The 17,638-nt window shown below is 29.6% G+C and overlaps 3 protein-coding genes across 3 annotated transcripts; 2 read left to right on the top strand and 1 right to left on the bottom strand.

Moving 5' to 3' along the window:
- Nucleotides 1–234: 234 nt before the first annotated feature.
- Nucleotides 235–2,577, top strand: LOC110642902 (senescence-specific cysteine protease SAG39). Its single transcript, XM_021795096.2, has 2 exons — nt 235–1,761; nt 1,838–2,577. Exons 1-2 carry the CDS (start codon nt 1,326–1,328, stop codon nt 2,428–2,430), a joined length of 1,029 nt encoding a protein of 342 aa, XP_021650788.2. The 5' UTR covers nt 235–1,325; the 3' UTR covers nt 2,431–2,577.
- Nucleotides 2,578–3,124: 547 nt separating this feature from the next.
- Nucleotides 3,125–4,374, bottom strand: LOC110642901 (50S ribosomal protein L34, chloroplastic). Its single transcript, XM_021795095.2, has 3 exons — nt 4,059–4,374; nt 3,601–3,696; nt 3,125–3,517 (listed from the first exon to the last, which is right to left on the bottom strand). Exons 1-3 carry the CDS (start codon nt 4,186–4,188, stop codon nt 3,366–3,368), a joined length of 378 nt encoding a protein of 125 aa, XP_021650787.2. The 5' UTR covers nt 4,189–4,374; the 3' UTR covers nt 3,125–3,365.
- Nucleotides 4,375–13,229: 8,855 nt separating this feature from the next.
- On the top strand, nt 13,230–16,296 carry LOC110642909 (protein trichome birefringence-like 38). Its single transcript, XM_021795102.2, has 5 exons — nt 13,230–13,642; nt 13,868–14,039; nt 15,008–15,183; nt 15,381–15,539; nt 15,624–16,296. The coding sequence occupies exons 1-5, from the start codon at nt 13,341–13,343 to the stop codon at nt 15,913–15,915; spliced, it is 1,101 nt and encodes a 366-aa protein (XP_021650794.1). The 5' UTR covers nt 13,230–13,340; the 3' UTR covers nt 15,916–16,296.
- The last annotated feature ends 1,342 nt before the right edge of the window (nt 16,297–17,638 follow it).

A 17,638-nucleotide genomic window follows, 5' to 3' on the forward strand; every position in this document is an offset into this window, starting at 1 on the left:
TAACTTAGGGACACTTTCTTGAAATACATATCACTATCATTATATATTAAGAAGCACCTAGTTGAACAAAGCCACAATTTTTCAGTAGGGTACAAGTAAGGGCCGAAAAATTGTTAATAGTCCAATTCCCCACCCCCTCCCCCCCGGACTATTTTGGGACAACAAAAATAGAAGAAAGGGGAGAAGAAAGGAAGAAGAATAGAAGAAGAAGAAAAAGACAAGAGAAAGAAGAGGAAGAGGAAGAGGAAGAAAGAGTTTATAAAGTTAGAGAAAAAAGGTTTCTGTATCATGGATCGAATAGTGTCCAACACAGCTCTGTGTTACATCTAACACAGCTTTGTATTACATCTACGGTTACTCTTTATTCTGTTACAACTAACCCAGTTATAACCAGTACTCACTAAGCTCATCTCAGCTCTATCAACTAAGTCCAGCTCACTCCACTCTCAATCCCAACATTTCACCACTGCCTCCTCAGGGCTCAGTCTCCAAACAATTTTCCTTTAGATTTTTATGATTTTTATTTTTCCTTAGTTGAAGTTTCCTTTGAACAAACTATGAATTATTACAATCAGCAGCTTGTTTATGACAAAATGCAGGGCCAAAATATCTCTAATTTTAAGTTCGAACATCATCCCTAATTACTGCTTTGAGTCCATGATCTTTGAAAGGAGAATAAAATTACATGCTTCCCTTGGAGGATCGTCTGCAATGTTCAGCGATTGTAATATAGCCTTGAAATTCAGAAACTTCGGCAGCTATCTACTCTTCTGCTCAGGACGTGGGTTATGACCAATACTTATGAAATACTGAGTAGTACCGTAGAGGTCACAGCTTGAAAGAAAAGGACAAAGAATAAGCAAAGCAAGGCAGAGGCGTAGCTTTGACTCTTACTATACTTTTTTTCCACTATTCCATTTCTAGCTGCCTCGTGTGAACCAAATTTACTCATATAATAGAGAAGAAAATTAATCAGTCGTGCACCAACGCCTAACAGACCAAATAAGAATGCAGCTTAATAATTGGATTAATCAACTCACCATAAACAGGAAATACAATTTCTTACAACGATACAAACACTAGGTAACATATAACTAAGGTGAGGCTTATAGAAAGAAGCAACGTCAAGAAACCGAACTTAAATTGTCCATGTCATACACAACTTGCCGGATTCAACAGGTAATATGGGAATGCGATTTGGGAGAGATCCTATAGAAAGGTTTATGCACAAGTATAAATACCTTTAGTTCTCAAAGGACTAGTGTGCCAAACACATTAATCACCATCCTGAACTGCAATATTATATTCACTTCGCACTTCGCAGAATGGCTTCAATTCTTGAAAACAAACAAATTTTTGTGGTGGTTTTGGTGATGGGAATCTTGGCATCTCAAGCCTGGTCACGCTCGCTCAAAGATGCAACCATGACTGAGAAGCACGAAATGTGGATGGCTAAATATGGACGTGTTTATAAAGACAATGCAGAGAAGGAAAGACGCTTTAATATATTCAAGGAGAATGCGGAGTTTATTGAATCCTGCAACAATGCTGGGAATAAGCCTTACAAGCTAGACATCAATGAATTTGCAGACCTAACTCATGAAGAGTTCAGAGCCTCTAGAAATGGATACAAAAGGTCTTACATTCCCAAGTCATCAGAAGCATCATCATTTAAGTACGAAAATGTCACTGCAGTGCCAACCTCCATTGACTGGAGGAAAAAAGGAGCAGTTACCCCCATCAAGGACCAAGGCCAATGTGGTAAGGCACATTAGCCTATTTTGTATTACCTAGTCTTTAATATGTTTTTACTAACTTATACAAAAATATAATGTAGGATGTTGCTGGGCATTTTCTGCTGTGGCAGCCATGGAAGGGATTACAAAGCTCTCAACAGGGAAGTTGATCTCTCTTTCAGAGCAAGAACTAGTTGATTGTGACACAAGTGGTGAAGACCAAGGCTGCGAAGGTGGCCTTATGGATGATGCATTTGAATTCATAATACAAAATGGAGGCCTAACTACTGAAGCCAATTACCCCTACAAAGGAGAGGATGGTACTTGCAACACAGGGAAGTCATCTAATCATGCAGCCAGAATTACTGGTTATGAAGATGTGCCCACCAACAGCGAGGAGGCACTATTGAAGGCAGTAGCCAACCATCCAGTTTCTGTTGCCATTGATGCCAGTGGATCTGCCTTCCAATTTTACTCAAATGGGGTCTTTACAGGAGATTGTGGAACTGAACTAGACCATGGTGTTACTGCAGTGGGGTATGGGACAAGTGATGATGGTACCAAGTATTGGTTAGTGAAGAACTCTTGGGGAACTTCATGGGGTGAGGATGGATACATCAGAATGGAAAGAGATATTGAAGCTAAGGAAGGCCTTTGTGGAATAGCCATGGAGCCTTCCTATCCAACTGCATAAATGGCAGCAAAGTATAGATGGATGGACCTTAAAATCTAAATATCTAATTCTCCAAAAATATAAGTTATCAGGTGTGCTACTATCTTATTCTGTAAACTCTTGTATTGCACTTGCAGTTTGTATGTATATAAAGGTTTACTATGGTAATGAAATGGGTGGTGATTCCTTCTTTCAATCTTGCTCCTAGCAACTTACACTCCAAGTTCAAGCATCAAAGTTGCATGCCAATAAAAAATTTAAACTACAAAATGTTAATAGGCTAAGGGGCATGTTTGGCTTTGTTGTTTAAGTGCTATTGAGAAGAACACTATCTTAAAATTTTTTATTAGAGATATTTAAACTTTGATTTTAATAAACTGGCTTTAGAAACTAATAAATTATTCTTCTCAAAAAAATTTTCACCAGAACAAGTCAAATGTAGGACACCTCTGTTTGAGTTAAATTTGAGGTCAATCAAAGACATGTCAAGGGCCCATGGTCATGAATGAAGCAGGGGAAGACGAAAGAGAACAAAACAACATTTTAGGAAATAAAATTTCTGTCATCTACCTTCAAATGTTATTTCTTTCCTTGCAAAGTCCTTTTGCTCTTAAATTGTCCAAATCATTTTCATGGAAGGCCCTTAAATCTCTCAAACATTTTTGAAGATACATGTTATTGATGAGACAGGACATAGGAGGAAGGCATCTACACATAAACAAAAACTAATATGCAACCTCTGAATCAATGAGCCTTAAACGTCATCTTTAATTGTGTATTGTCGAAATTTGAATGAAAACAATCAGGGGGCACCATTAAACTTCATCAAATGAAACTACTGGACTAACTTAAAGATGAAGTCTTCCTGAATTAGGGTTGGACTTGGTGCAAAGAACCTATCGTCCCTTGTCACGTCAACGTTTCAACACAGCACTTCCGCTGGTGGTTCTCATCCGTCAACGGAAGCCATGAGTCCGAGCCAGAGACTTCCGAGACCTGCTCCTCTTGGTTTGACAAAGAGTATCCTTTCCAGCTCTGACCACTAGGCCATAGCCTCTCTCCTCTCTTACCACATTGTTAGAATTCAAATCCAATCCCAAAGATAAACCTGAAAGACAATGGGTTACATTAAGTGTAAGCAATGAAATTTTAACTCAATTATTTCACTTCAATGCTTCTGTCAGAGCTTACTCTGAAAGGGCAACAGTACACTCAAGCTGCTACTACAGTTCATAAAATGCACAACAGGTTTGACAAACTTCTTCTGAAACAGAAGAAACTTGGACTCTGGAAACAAGTGAAATCGTATCTTAGCAGTATAAATGACTGAAATTGAAATCTTGGTGTTATATAATTCAACATATTTGTTCTCCCATACAATGAGAAATGCTATAACATGTAAAACAGATAGTACACGTTCAAGTAACATTTCCAGTCATCATTTTAAGTTGCCGAATAAAAAATTTTGATAAGTTTATTTTAGCTCTTAAAAGCAAAAATATAAGAAAAGGGAGAGCGCCACTCAAATCTGCACACCTTAAGCCATAGAATAGAAGTAATTCAAACACAAATATCAACCGACGATGCCCACAACAGAAGATCACAAAAATAACAACAATCGAAGCATAATTCGAGTTGGGTTTAGCTACCTGAGTAGGAAGAAGGGATTGAGAGAGACGAAGAGAGAAAGGAGCAGTGAAGGAGTCCAGAGCGAGCTGTAGAGTTGCCATAGCAGTAAAGGAGTCCTGAGCGAGCTGTAGAGTTGCTGATCACATTCATTGAGAAATTGCTTCTTGGTCTTGAACAGGAGAATAAAGACAGTGAAGCTGACGGACAGCGTGAAGTTTGTACGCTTGGAGTTGATACCCATGGCAGTGTACATGAAACTGTCGTAATGAGGCTGCCATTATAATCCGTGTCTCAGACTGTCAGTTCTTGGTGTTTCAGTGTTTATTATCCTCAGCAAGTCCAAGGCTGTGGCCAAGAAGTGATAATTGGTATGCAAAATCAAATTGGCCCATATGTGAAGCAATTGGACAAGCCCCAATGGGCCCATTGTTGCATGCTCAATGGTGGATTTTTTTTTTTTAATTTCTAGAAAAAATTTATTCTGCGAAATATTTGTTTGAAAAATATTTTCTTAAAAAAAATTTTAAAAATATATTTCTTTCAAAATTTCTTTTTGAAAAAAAAAAGATTTATTTATTAATTTTATCAAATATTATAAATTAAATAGTAATTTTAGTATGAATAATAATATCTTTTTTTATATACTTAACGAGAAATGTATTTTTTGAATGATTGAATTAAATTATTGTATGATTTAAAATATAGAGATTGATTAATTGAATTTTAAAATTAAAAAATGAATTCATTAATTAATATTACCTTATTATAAAAAATGAAAATGTAATTTACTCAAAAGAGAAATAAAATAATATAGTGATAAACTAAGAAATATTAGGTTTAGAGAAATTGATTGATTACTTGCCAAAACAACCAATGGAAGTGTCAACATTAGTCCACATCATTTGATAGTTAATGAAGGTTAAAAAAAAAAAAAAAGCTGTAAAATCCATAGCTCTAAGCCCATAACTAATGATATATTGGCAAGATTATGTTCAGCAATAACATTATCAACCAATTAACTTTGATTTAATAGTATTAATCTTCTTTAAAATTATAAATTTTTAAAATTTTAATTTAGAAAAAAAAAATCCTTACCACATCCAAATTAAATTAGTTGTTGAGAAACTTAGGTACTGATTTTTGCTTGATAAATTAGGGAGTGATGTGATGGGTAGTTTTGGATTGGTTAAACTTTTAAATTATGTTAAGGTTACCTAAAGACTAACAAATACATGTGACCAAGAGAGGAGAAGGGTTAGTAAATAATAAATTTGAAGATAAATTTTAAATTATGTAAAAAAAAAAAGTGGGTAATAAATGGAAAGATATTAAAATATCTAATGAAAATATTATATTATTTATAATTTAATGAAAGTGTTTATAATTTTTATATATAATTTCACTTTACATTCACTTTTAACAAGTATATTTATTAAATATAAAATAAAATTACTTTTTTTATTAAAATATTAATTAAATAATTTATTAATATAATTTTTATAATTAATCACTTGTTGCGTGAGATTCAACTAATGATAACATAATTAACATAGTGACTTTTTTGTGTTTCCGTTGTTATTATTATTATTATTATTATTATTTTGAAATTTTCGTTAAAAAAAATTTGTTGTATTGTAAGGCAGAGGTAGGGTGAAATAAGATACAATGATAAAATTAGCTAATAAATTATATAAACAATATCTCAACTTAAGAGTATATAACAGTAAAATATTTAAACTTTAATTTGTAATATAAATTTGTAATCTTTAATTTAAGTAATATAAATTTTCTTATTATATTTAATAATTGACTTTTAAGTTATTTATATTGAAATGTTATTTATCAAATTAAAAAAATATATATATATTTTTTCATAGATTATTAAATTAAATAAATAAGTTTTGGGTTATTAAAATATTAATATGCATACTTTAAATAATTAAAATTGTGGATAAAGAAAAAATAATTAAATTTTTTTCTTGATAATTAATTTTTTTTAATAAGTGTTAAATTAATAGACATAAAATATATATTTTTTTAATTTAACAATTGTTACTTTTAAAAAATTAACTTAAAAAATAACTATGAAAAATTATAAAAAAAAATTATATTACTTAAGTGATAAATAATTTTATATTATAAATTAAAATTTGGAATAAGGTTCAATTTGCCTCCTGTATTTATTGGAGAGGTTCAATTTAACCCATTTTTAATTTTTGGTCTAATTTAATCCATAAGTTTTTATTTATGCTCAAATTATCTCAATTAACAAAAATATGTAATTATTTAATTATTTAATTATTTTTTTAAATATTAAAATATTATTTTTATATTGTATAATTAATTAATAAAAATAAAAATATTATTTTTATTATTCAATATTATTAATTAAACTGAAAATATATAAAAAATATTTTTATATTTTTATATTTTCATATAATTAATTAAAATTAAAAATTATTACTATTCTAATTAATAATATTGAATAATAAAAATAATATTTTTATTTAATCAATTATATAATATAAAAAATAATATGTTAATATTAAAAAATAATTAAATATAAATAATTTATTTAAATAAATTGTTTGATATATAAACAAATTAATTAATTAATTAATTATATAATATAAAAATAATATTTTAATATTAACAAAAGTATTTTTTAATATTATTTAAACAAAATAATTAAATATTTTAAAAATGATATTAAAATATTATTTTTATATTGTATAATTAAAATATTAAATAAATTATTTTTATATTATATTTTAATATTAAAAAATAATATTTTTATTAATTAGACTAATTTAAATATAAATTAAAATTTATATATTATATTAAATTAAAAATTAAAAATATATTAAATTAAATCTCATCAATAATTACAGGAGACAAATTAAACTTTATTCCATTAAATTTTAGACATGTTATCGTTACGTATTTTTAAACTATAAATTGTTATATTGTCTAGCTAGGAACAAGTTTCTAAAGGAATGTGACCTGTGGCTTACGTAATAGGCAGCTTAGGTAAAAAGCCATTCAAAGTGGACCTTCACCATTTTGACGCAGCCCACTTGCGTAACTGTAGCCCACCTTGGTAGCCACCTTTTAAATTGGACGTGGTCTGAGAGCTTCTTTCCTTTTCAAGCTCAAACTTAAACCCTGCTCCTCCGGCTGACAGAATCCATGCTATGACATCACCATTGCCCCACCGCCTCCTAACCACTACATGCCATACGGGGCTGTGGTCCTGTTGATGATCTTCTCTTCACCAGAAAAATCTTCCTAAAGCAACTAGTTATTGGATTTGTTCGCTTCTCTATAATTTAATTAGAGTCCAAATGGTTAATTTCATATCAGATTAATTTTTCGAGTCATTCGGATTTTAAGACAAGTACGTTTTGGGATTCCTTAGTAGACAAATGAGTATGCGTAAGTCTCCAAAAACATCACCCTCCCTCCTCCAATGGAATGCAAAAGCCCCATGTGCACATTATTATCAGGGATGTCCCATTTTAACACCCGTCTTTCTATGTCTCTGGACCAGAGCTGTTTTAATTATCAAAAGCAAAAGTTTCAAGTCCAAATCTAAACAAGGAAAAAGGAAGAAATTATCAGCCTTTTTTTTTCAATTATTTAGAATATATTTAATTTTTTTATTTTTTATTTTAAAAATTTATTAAAAAAATTCAATTTTTTTTTAGAATAAATCACTTATAAAAAATAATTCAAATGAATTTTCACATAATCATATTTAATTTTTATTTTTTAATCATATTTAATGTTTATTTTTTAAAATTAAAATTAATTAAATTATTTCAACATAAAAAAATAAAAAAATTAATTTAATTAAATTTTTGTAAAATTATAATTTCTAAATAAAGGAAATATGATAAAATTTAAATCTCTTTTTGATAATTATTGAAATGTTAAATTAGTAATTGAATTACGTATACATGAGTGTTTAAACTGTCAAATTCCAACTTAACTTTTATCATAAATGTGAACAACAAATTTAAAAATTATAATTAAACATATACAAAATTAATAGAAATATATATATTGAAACTAGGCCTCAACCTTGTCTCTGGCCTAAAAAATTATGAGATAGCTTTCTCATACAAGACGATTGACGGCATTATTATTTTTTCTAAGAAGGGAAGGACTGTTTAATAATTTTCTCTAAACAAAATTGGATGGTTCAAAATTTTCAAATGGTCCATCAAGTTGTAATTATATTATTATAATTGAACTTCAAGCCTCCTATTTAAAATATATATATATATTGGCCATTTATAGCAAGTTGTTTTATTATTATCAAAATAATTGTTATCAATACCTTTTACTTTAAAAAATAAATTATTTAGTTTATATATTTTATTTTTATCAATATCTAAGTTTTTTTTAGATAATTTAAATGAAATATTTTATTAATTAAATTTTTAATCACAATTTATTTTATTTTAATTATTTAATTTTAAATTATTAAAATATAATTTCTTAATTTTAATTTTATTTAAAAAATTATATTAAATTTGTAATAATAAGTTTTCAAATTAGAAAGAATAAAATTACCCTTTTCTTTTTTTTTTTCTTCTTCTCTAATATTATTTGAAAAGGAAAGTCATTTAAACCAGATAAATATTAAATTTATTAGGATGAGCTTTTAAAATGAAAAATATCGACGTAGTAGACAAATTCTTTTCAATTCCACCTTTTTAACAGTATCACTTTCTCTGAATGAATCAATGAAAGAGGAAAAAACATTTATCTCCTAGAAGGAAAATATAATTAATAATTATTGTCAATGAAATTATTATATTTTAATCAAATTTATTAATAAAATTATTAATTATATATATTTTATTTATTATTAATTGAAATTTTTATCACGTGAAAAAAATAATAATATAATAATAAAATTTAAAATTTAAAATAATATTTTATTAATATAGGACTTTTTTATTAATATTTTTATATACAAATAAAAATGAATAATAAATAACAATTTATATATTTATTTTGATTAAATATTAACTTAATGTTAAAATTTTAAAAAAATTAAATAAAATTAAAATTAAAATAATTTATTTTACAAATTAAAATTAAATTATTAAAATAAAATAACTATTTAAATTGATAACCGGTGTAATTTATCTTAATTATATAATTTCATTTCATTTATAATTTTTTAATTTTAATAATAATTTAATATTATAATTTTTTAATTTTAATTTGTATTATAAAAACTATATATTAAACTACCCTAACGAGTATACCTATATTGACGGTTCACCAACCTCATGGCAGGTAGTGGTGGGACCAAAACCAGGACAGGTCGAGCAATGACGGACCCAGTGGGTCCCAATGCTTTGGCCGAGAATGTCGCCAGGCCCAGTGCCAGTGCTAAACCGCTTAGGTGGTGGGGTTCACGGGGTGCCCTTTTCATTATTTTGTGTAAGCTTTTTTGAAAAAAGACAGAGAGATGATGTATTTATCAAAATCCAAATTTTGGAATGCAGAAGCAGGTGACTCACTGCCTCTCGTCTCTCTCCTCCAGAGAGCGACAGGCAGTCGCCTTATAAGCCTTATATTGTGACTGAAGCGGCCGTCTTGTGGAGCCCCATCTTTAATTTACACGTAGGTTTCAAATTAATTTCTGTGTGCCACAAAATATTTTTTTTTACAAATAAAAATAAATAAAAACTCTTAATGAGTTTTTTGGTTTTTATTATTGAATCTTCTTAATTATGTAGTGTACTATACATGTCTTTTATTGGATATTCTCATTACCGTTTTTCTATAATTTTTTAAATAATTTTTTATATTGTATCTTATATTTAATTGTGTTTTTTTTATAAGCCTTTCTTATTCTATTGATTTTAAAAGCCGTATTTGTCATTAAATTTTAAAGATTGAAATTATTTTTTAAAAGAAAATTATTATTTTAAATATTATTAAAAAAAATATTTTATTATTTTAATATTTTTATAATTAAAATAAATTTAATTTAATTTTTAATTATTTTTTAATATTATTTAATTAATATATTTAAAAAAATAATTTTATCAATAATAATTTTAATAAGGACATCAAACAGGAGCAAAGGCTACCGCTGACCCTTATTTAGCTGGCAGCAACTTTTTTTTTTCTTGATTTTTTTAATAAAAAAGTTCATTTAGATTTATGAAATTTTTAATGGATTTGTTTAGTTTTTTTTTTTTTAATATGGATTTGTTTTTCTTCTTGGTGAGATTTCATAACTTAATAAAATAGCTATCTGCACAGGATCTTCGATGGACAAATTAATTTTCAAGCAACTGCAGGCCAGATTTTGGTAAAGAAAGAATCTATGATTCAATCTACTCGAATCAAAATTAATATTTTAGATGATCAAATTTACTTTTAAAAATAATAAATATAATTTAAAAAATTTATTTTTTTATTTAATATTTTTGTAATTAAATTTAATTTTAAATATTTTTTAATACCCTTTAATTAAAATATATATATATATATATATCACAAAATACTTATAATATTTTCATTAATATTTTATTAAATAATTAATAATATAAAATATATATATATATATATATATATTATTAATTCAACTATAACCAATAACCGATCAAATATTTTTGATTTTGATTAATTTTAATTATCTCTCAATTTCAGTTTGGTTCAGTTAATAATTTTAGAGTCGGTTAATAATTAAGTTAGTTGAGAATTCAGTTCAGATCGGTTTAGTTAACCGAATATTCACCATTAGTTTCGGGTACTTAAAAAGAAATAAATCAATAAAAATTATATTTTTAATTAAAAAAATCATTTCTAAAGAAAATAATTTTTTTAAGTAGAGAGTTTTTTTTAATTTCTAAATTTTAATAATTTTATTAAAATATAAAAAATATTTACACATATATAACATAAATATATATAATTAATTTAATATTATAATTAAATAATAAAAAATATTTTTATATAAAAATTACTTTTTACTAAATAAATAAAATCTTAATATTAATATTTCATCATGATCCTTTCATTGTTGCTAATAATTATAATATTTCTGCTCGCTCATTTAGCCATGCAGAATCATTGCTAAACAATAACAATATAACGAAAAAAGGAAAACCGATTATTTAGAAAAAATTCTCCGAATTTCTAAGATTATTTCTGCGATTAGAATAATAATAATTTTTTTTTAAAGTTATAAATATTAGAAAAAATTAAGAATAAAGTACGTATACTCACTATCTCAAAATAATTTTAAATTTTTATCATTCTTTTTCATCATCACTTACTTAAGCATCGATGAGTTATAAGGTCATTAACCTCAAATTTTCTTATTTATAAATTACGTAGCATTAGAATTAGGACCTTGAAACTCGCGGGAGAATTAATTACCTGTGGTCGATTATTTTTGCTTCTATTATACCCTTGTCATCTTAATTATAATGGGATTATAAAATTGTTAATGGATTTGATGGGTTACCCAGGGTGGTCAATAGAAACCGCATAATCGAATTGTTCACTAGAAATTATAAAAATTAATCTGAAAATCAGTTAATTTCAGTCTGATTTATAATATAAGTTAAATTTAATTCATTAGTTAGAAAAACAGTTAATCGTTGATCAAATTGATAAAGACTGAAGAAAATGGATGGTTAACCAATGTCAAAGGTTAAGTTCAAAAAATTGCCTCATGAGCCGATTAAGTGAACCGTGTTAACCTATATTGGCTTCAGCTTCGTTAAGTAGCTAATGAGAGTAGGGTGTAATTTATATTAATAAAAAAAAGTATAATTTATATTAATTATTATGTAAAACTCATTTAATGATAAATTTACTAAATTATAATAATATCATTAATTAAATTATAATGACTATAACTTATATCATATATAATTAAATAATTTAATTATACTTTAATAATTTTACAATTAAAAATAAATTTAAAAATCAAGTAAGCAAACAAATTAAGTTGAGCTTATATCAAATTAAATCTTGAGCAATTTATAAATGCCTCAACTTATTTACACCCTTAAAAGAGAGCTAGTGTCAAATAATAATAAATAAATTAATTAATTGAATCAAATAAATGAGTAATATTTGTTAAATTTATTAATCATGCTTAGCATGACATTAAACATGGTGTTATCAATGGTCATGTCATATCATATTTAAAAGCTGCCTTTGTAGCTTATGTTAATGTCAAGTTATATGTCTTTATGCTAAGTGTTGTTACAGTTTAATGTAACTTAATGGACCGAGTAACAATTGATAGTTGTATAATAAGAGGTAATTATTTTTTTTTATTATAAATGATAATTATTTATAATAAATAGTTAGAGAAACTCAAACTTAAAATCTCTCTCCCCCCCACTTCTTAAGCAAGACTTGATTAACTTCTATTTTTTTTTTTAAGTTAAACAATCTATTGTTCTTATTATTTTAATTAAGTGCCTTCATCTGTTTCTGTTGATGTCTCAATTTACACATCTTACATTTAATGCTTATAAATTGCAAATTTTTGCAGTTTCATATTTAATTAATGGATTTCCTAACTTAACATCCGCATAAGCCCAATGCAATTGTCGTTTATTAACTAAAAAATGGAAGCTGAAAGCCTGAAACTTTAAATAGAAATTAAAAAGGAGAAATTTTAAAAATTATTATTAAAACAATGTTTTTTTTTTAAATCTCTTATCTCACATCACATGCTTTTTAATTTTGTGACTTTTTATAATCTCTTGAAATTTTTAATGTTAATTGTGTTTTAAAATTGAATTTGTGTTTTTAATGTAGTATCAAAATCTAATCCCTTTCCAACCATTTAATTTTGGATTTTAGAATTAAATTTAAGTTTTTAGTAAAAATAATTTAATAGTATTAAAATTATATTTAAAAAGATAAATTTCAAATTTTAATCACGCTCTAAATTAAATAAATAAAAATTAAAATAATTTTAAAATTAATTTTCATGTGCAAATTCACAACACATGATCAGTAAGCCCGTGACAATTGCAGACCAAAGGAAAGCAATACAAATGTAGAATTTCAACGCCAATGCCTTCCACGTTGCTCTGCTTCAATAATCCGTCCAAGATTTTTCATCTCATGTCAGTCAGATAATTAAAATTAATAAATTATATATACACAAAAAAAAAAAAAAACAGTGCTCTTCTTTCACGCAGCCATGTGAACCCACCTTTTGCAGAGTCCCCACACCTCGACTCACCTGCCTGTATATAAACCCAACTCCTGTGAACATTCAACTAGACTCAAAATCCAAGATGGGTCTTAGGTGCCATTTCTTGGTTTCTTTTATTTTTCGAGTTATACTTGTGATTCTCTTTCTCTTGGAGGAAGCAAAAGCACAGCAACACTTCTACAATGTGAGCAGATTGAGAGGGAGAAAGCAAGTGAGTGGTTGCAATTTGTTTCAAGGAAGATGGGTCATTGATGCTTCTTATCCTCTTTATGATTCTTCAGGTTGTCCCTTCATAGACGCTGAGTTTGATTGCCAAAAATATGGCAGACCTGATACTCAGTATCTCAAGTACTCTTGGCAACCTGAATCTTGCAACTTACCCAGGTATTCTACCTTCACTTCACTATTTTTCTATGGGAAAAAATAAAATATATATATATATATATTTATATTGATATTTATATTTAACCCATCATTTATTTTTATTTCTTTTGATAAATAAAACCCAGCTAACATTTATCTATAATAGGACTCTTTCTCTATCAATTAATAAAAGAAAGAAATAAACTTTCTTGGTTGGTGGTTTCTTTTATTGTTATTATTACACAGGTTCAATGGTGTAGATTTTTTGAGGAGGTGGAGAGGGAAGAAGATAATGTTTGTGGGTGACTCACTGAGTCTGAACATGTGGGAATCATTGTCCTGCATGATTCATGCGTCGGTGCCCAATGCCAAGGCCACCTCTGTGAAGCAAGATTCACTTCATTCTGTGACCTTTGAGGTGAGTTTATCTTTTTTGCCTTTTTATTTTTCTTTTTGTTAATTTCCAAAAAGAAAAAAAAAAACAAAATTCAATTTTCAAACAGTGCACGTCTCTATCTTTTTGCAACTTTGTCCTTTTTTTTTTTTTTAATTTTTATTAAACAATATTTTATGGTTCAAATTCAATTATTCATCTGTTGTGCTTTTGAGAAAAAGGTATAATATCTCAATTTCTTCAGGCCTTCTTACGCCGCTTTTTATCTAATTTTAATGATAGCAATGAAGAGTAAAAGAAGATTCCGGTTTGTAGCTCACCCATAATTAAAAAGCAGTGAAAACAAGCTCAGGGAATTTAATACTGAATCTCCTTTATTTAATTTATTAATTATATTTAATTTATGAATAAAAAAAATGGATAAAATTCAGTTATTAAATTTTTAATTAAAATTAAATAAAAAAAATAAGAAGAAAGGGAGAAAATTGTAAAATTATTATTATTAATAAATTTTAAGAAAAATAATGATTAGGTGACAACTAAATCTTAATAGAGAAAAAGAGGCAACCACCCATGGCCAATTTGCAATTGACAACTGTGGTGAGCAGCATGCCAGCCTGTAATTTTGGATATGAGACCTTTTTATAGTTATTAATTCCTCTCTTTTTAAAATTTTTATCTCTCCAATCACATTATCACCTTTGGAATTAGGACAGCGTGCTCAATCCTCTACTCAGCTCTTAGCTCAAATATTTTTTTTTTATTCATTCTAATTTTTATTATTATTATATATAAAAATTAAATAAATTCAACCGAATTTAAATAGTGTTTTCTTTATTCTAATTAGAATTTAAATTTTATAAATTTAAACATAACTGTAGTAATGTTGAATAATATTAATTTAATTTAAAGTAATTTAAATAAAAAAAATCAATATAAATGAAGCACTCAATACTTGATTTACAGGGGCTTAATTAACTGTGGTGGTGCAGGACTATGGAGTAACTCTGTTCGTGTACAGAACACCATACTTGGTTGACATAGTTCGAGAAAGTGTTGGGAGAGTACTAAAGCTGAACTCCATTGAAGCTGGTAAAGCATGGAAAGGGATGGATTTGCTCATCTTCAACTCCTGGCATTGGTGGACTCATACCGGAAAATCTCAACCGTATCTTCTAATCTCACTCTCTCATGTCTATTTTCGTGAACTCACTAACACTTGCCATTGCTTCTAATCCTATGTGAATTTGAACTTTATTTATTTATTTGGAAACGACTGAAATTTGAACTCGAAACCTCACAAGTCTACAGACGTGGTTAGTTTGCATTTGAAGTGTTATTGCTTATAATGGTTGTGCAATGCAGATGGGACTATGTGAGTGACGGATCAGCAATGTACAAGGACATGAACCGGTTAGATGCATTTTATAGAGGGATGTCAACATGGGCAAGATGGGTTGATCTTAATGTTGATACTTCCAAAACCAAAGTCTTCTTCCAAGGGATTTCTCCCACCCATTATGAGTAAGTGAAGGACTAAGAGCTATTGCAATGTTACACAGATTATCTACATATTGTGTGGAGCTAATTTGTATTCTACAAAACCAGGGGCAGGGAATGGAAGCAACCAAAGAATAACTGTAATGGACAAGCAGAGCCACTCTCAGGTTCTACTTATCCAGGTGGCGCTCCTCCAGCTGTTGCAGTAGTGAAAAAGGTGTTAAGTACAATTAAGAATCCTGTTTATCTGCTAGACATAACAACACTCTCACAATTAAGAAAAGATGCCCACCCTTCCACTTATGGCGGTGATGGCTCTGGCACAGACTGCAGCCATTGGTGCCTTCCTGGATTGCCTGATACTTGGAATCAACTCCTATATGCAGCTCTCATCATGTGAAATGAAGGTCATGATTGAAAAATCAGTTTATTCTTTATCTTTCCATACCATTGTTAATATATATGGAGGTGTAGAAATTTCAGACTTTAGTCCTGTAGGTTGATAATAAGGGGGCACAAATCAATTGCAAAGTGATTGATTTTCTTCGTCATAATAATTGCTCTGAAGTGATGAACAGATCAACAGATAGGTGGGAATGGGAATCAGATGGCTTCTTGTGATGATGCCAGGAAAGTAAATACTCAGTGGGGACTAAACTTAAACTTAGGTTTATTCAATTATCATTGTATTTGTATTGATATTTGATTAAACTTGACTGCAATTGTAATACTATCACATTCCAGTTCAATGCATATTTCGCAGGTATTTTGGTTCTTAAAAGCCTTTCCCGTTGTCAGTTGTAACGTTAGGCAAAAGAGTTGTTGAACTTGAATCCTTATTTCTCCCAATATTTGAAATGGTTTCTACTGTAAAACATACAAGCTCTATGACTCTGACCTGAGAAATGAATGATTTCATTTTTCTTTTTTCGAAAGGTAGTTCATTGATCAGAAACAGATTACAGGCCCAGGCTTGCTAAAAGACAATTTGGGCCATAGGCCTCCTATGTCAGTCAAGGAACTTAAGGCAAGCCCATGGCCAGATCAATCAGTACACCACAGAACCGTTTCAGCGCCACCGGACTTCCTTGAGCCAGAGCCGGAATGGCGGCTGGGAGAAGAACAAAGAAGGCGTCCTTGGCTAATAACAAGCTTGCATGCTTAACTAGAACCACTGAAGCTCAACCCAGCCGGACAATAGACCTCAAGAAACCAAAACACATAGCTATGGAGACCTCCAGAGTGTCACGGGTGTCTCACATAGGTAGATATTGTCCGCTTTGGGCCTCGGCCCGCACGGTTTTGTTCTTGGGCCGAGCCTCTACCCAACCCAAAACGCGTCTACTCAAGCAAGGCCACCCCCTTCATATTAGCCCAGAAACTCCCCCATCCGATCCTGCAACGACCTCGTTGCAGTCCGGCCACCCTGCCTACACCTCTGTGCGCTTGGCGTGAATCGACTAAGATGGGTCGGCTCTGATACCAAATGTCACGGGTGTCTCACATGGGTAGATATTGTCCGCTTTGGGCCTCGACCTGCACGGTTTTGTTCCTGGGTCGAGCCTCTGTCCAACTCAAAACGCGTCTACTCAAGCAAGGCCACCCCCTTCATATTAGCCCATAAACTCCCCCATACTTGGCCGATGTGGGATTGAGTCACCTCTGTGACACAGAGGGGGCGGTATGCAGAGCCCACCGGTCTCTTTTAGCCTTAAGGGTTGGCCACTGTAGGAGAGGTTGGCTCAAAGACCCCATAGTCATCCACCAAACACAGATGAAGGACCCGTCAACAGAGCCTAGCGGGACTGCGGCCATCACACCATAGCATAAATCTCAACAAGCTCTCCTCTGGAAGCAAAAGCAAGGCACATCGAGGAGAAACTCTCACCGAGAAGCATTGGATTTCGCAACAAAAACACTCAAAAACTTTATTCACAATCCTACCTGGAGTGAGGTGGAAGAAACCCACTTCCCAGGCGAGGAAAGAAGACCTCCTGCCCGGATGGGACAGGGAATGGCAAGATGAGGCTGAACCTCAGAAGAAGACGGACTAAATTTGATAGAAAACTCTCTCTCTAAAGCTAGAGAGAGAGGTCGAGCCTCAGAAGTTAATGAGTTGTCAG

This window comes from Hevea brasiliensis, chromosome 18 (assembly GCF_030052815.1).
Source record: "Hevea brasiliensis isolate MT/VB/25A 57/8 chromosome 18, ASM3005281v1, whole genome shotgun sequence".
Classification (NCBI taxonomy): domain Eukaryota; kingdom Viridiplantae; phylum Streptophyta; class Magnoliopsida; order Malpighiales; family Euphorbiaceae; genus Hevea; species Hevea brasiliensis.

Bases quoted from the DNA above. Each gene is read 5' to 3' on its own strand.
- LOC110642902 (XM_021795096.2), top strand. From the start codon at position 1,326: ATGGCTTCAATTCTTGAAAACAAACAAATTTTTGTGGTGGTTTTGGTG. The intron at 1,762-1,837 runs GTAAGGCACATT...AATATAATGTAG, and splicing joins CAAGGACCAAGGCCAATGTG to GATGTTGCTGGGCATTTTCT.
- LOC110642901 (XM_021795095.2), bottom strand. From the start codon at position 4,188: ATGAATGTGATCAGCAACTCTACAGCTCGCTCAGGACTCCTTTACTGC. The intron at 3,697-4,058 runs GTAGCTAAACCC...ACTTGTTTCCAG, and splicing joins AATCCCTTCTTCCTACTCAG to AGTCCAAGTTTCTTCTGTTT. The intron at 3,518-3,600 runs GTAAGCTCTGAC...ATTGTCTTTCAG, and splicing joins TGTACTGTTGCCCTTTCAGA to GTTTATCTTTGGGATTGGAT.
- LOC110642909 (XM_021795102.2), top strand. From the start codon at position 13,341: ATGGGTCTTAGGTGCCATTTCTTGGTTTCTTTTATTTTTCGAGTTATA. The intron at 13,643-13,867 runs GTATTCTACCTT...ATTATTACACAG, and splicing joins GAATCTTGCAACTTACCCAG to GTTCAATGGTGTAGATTTTT. The intron at 15,540-15,623 runs GTAAGTGAAGGA...CTACAAAACCAG, and splicing joins ATTTCTCCCACCCATTATGA to GGGCAGGGAATGGAAGCAAC.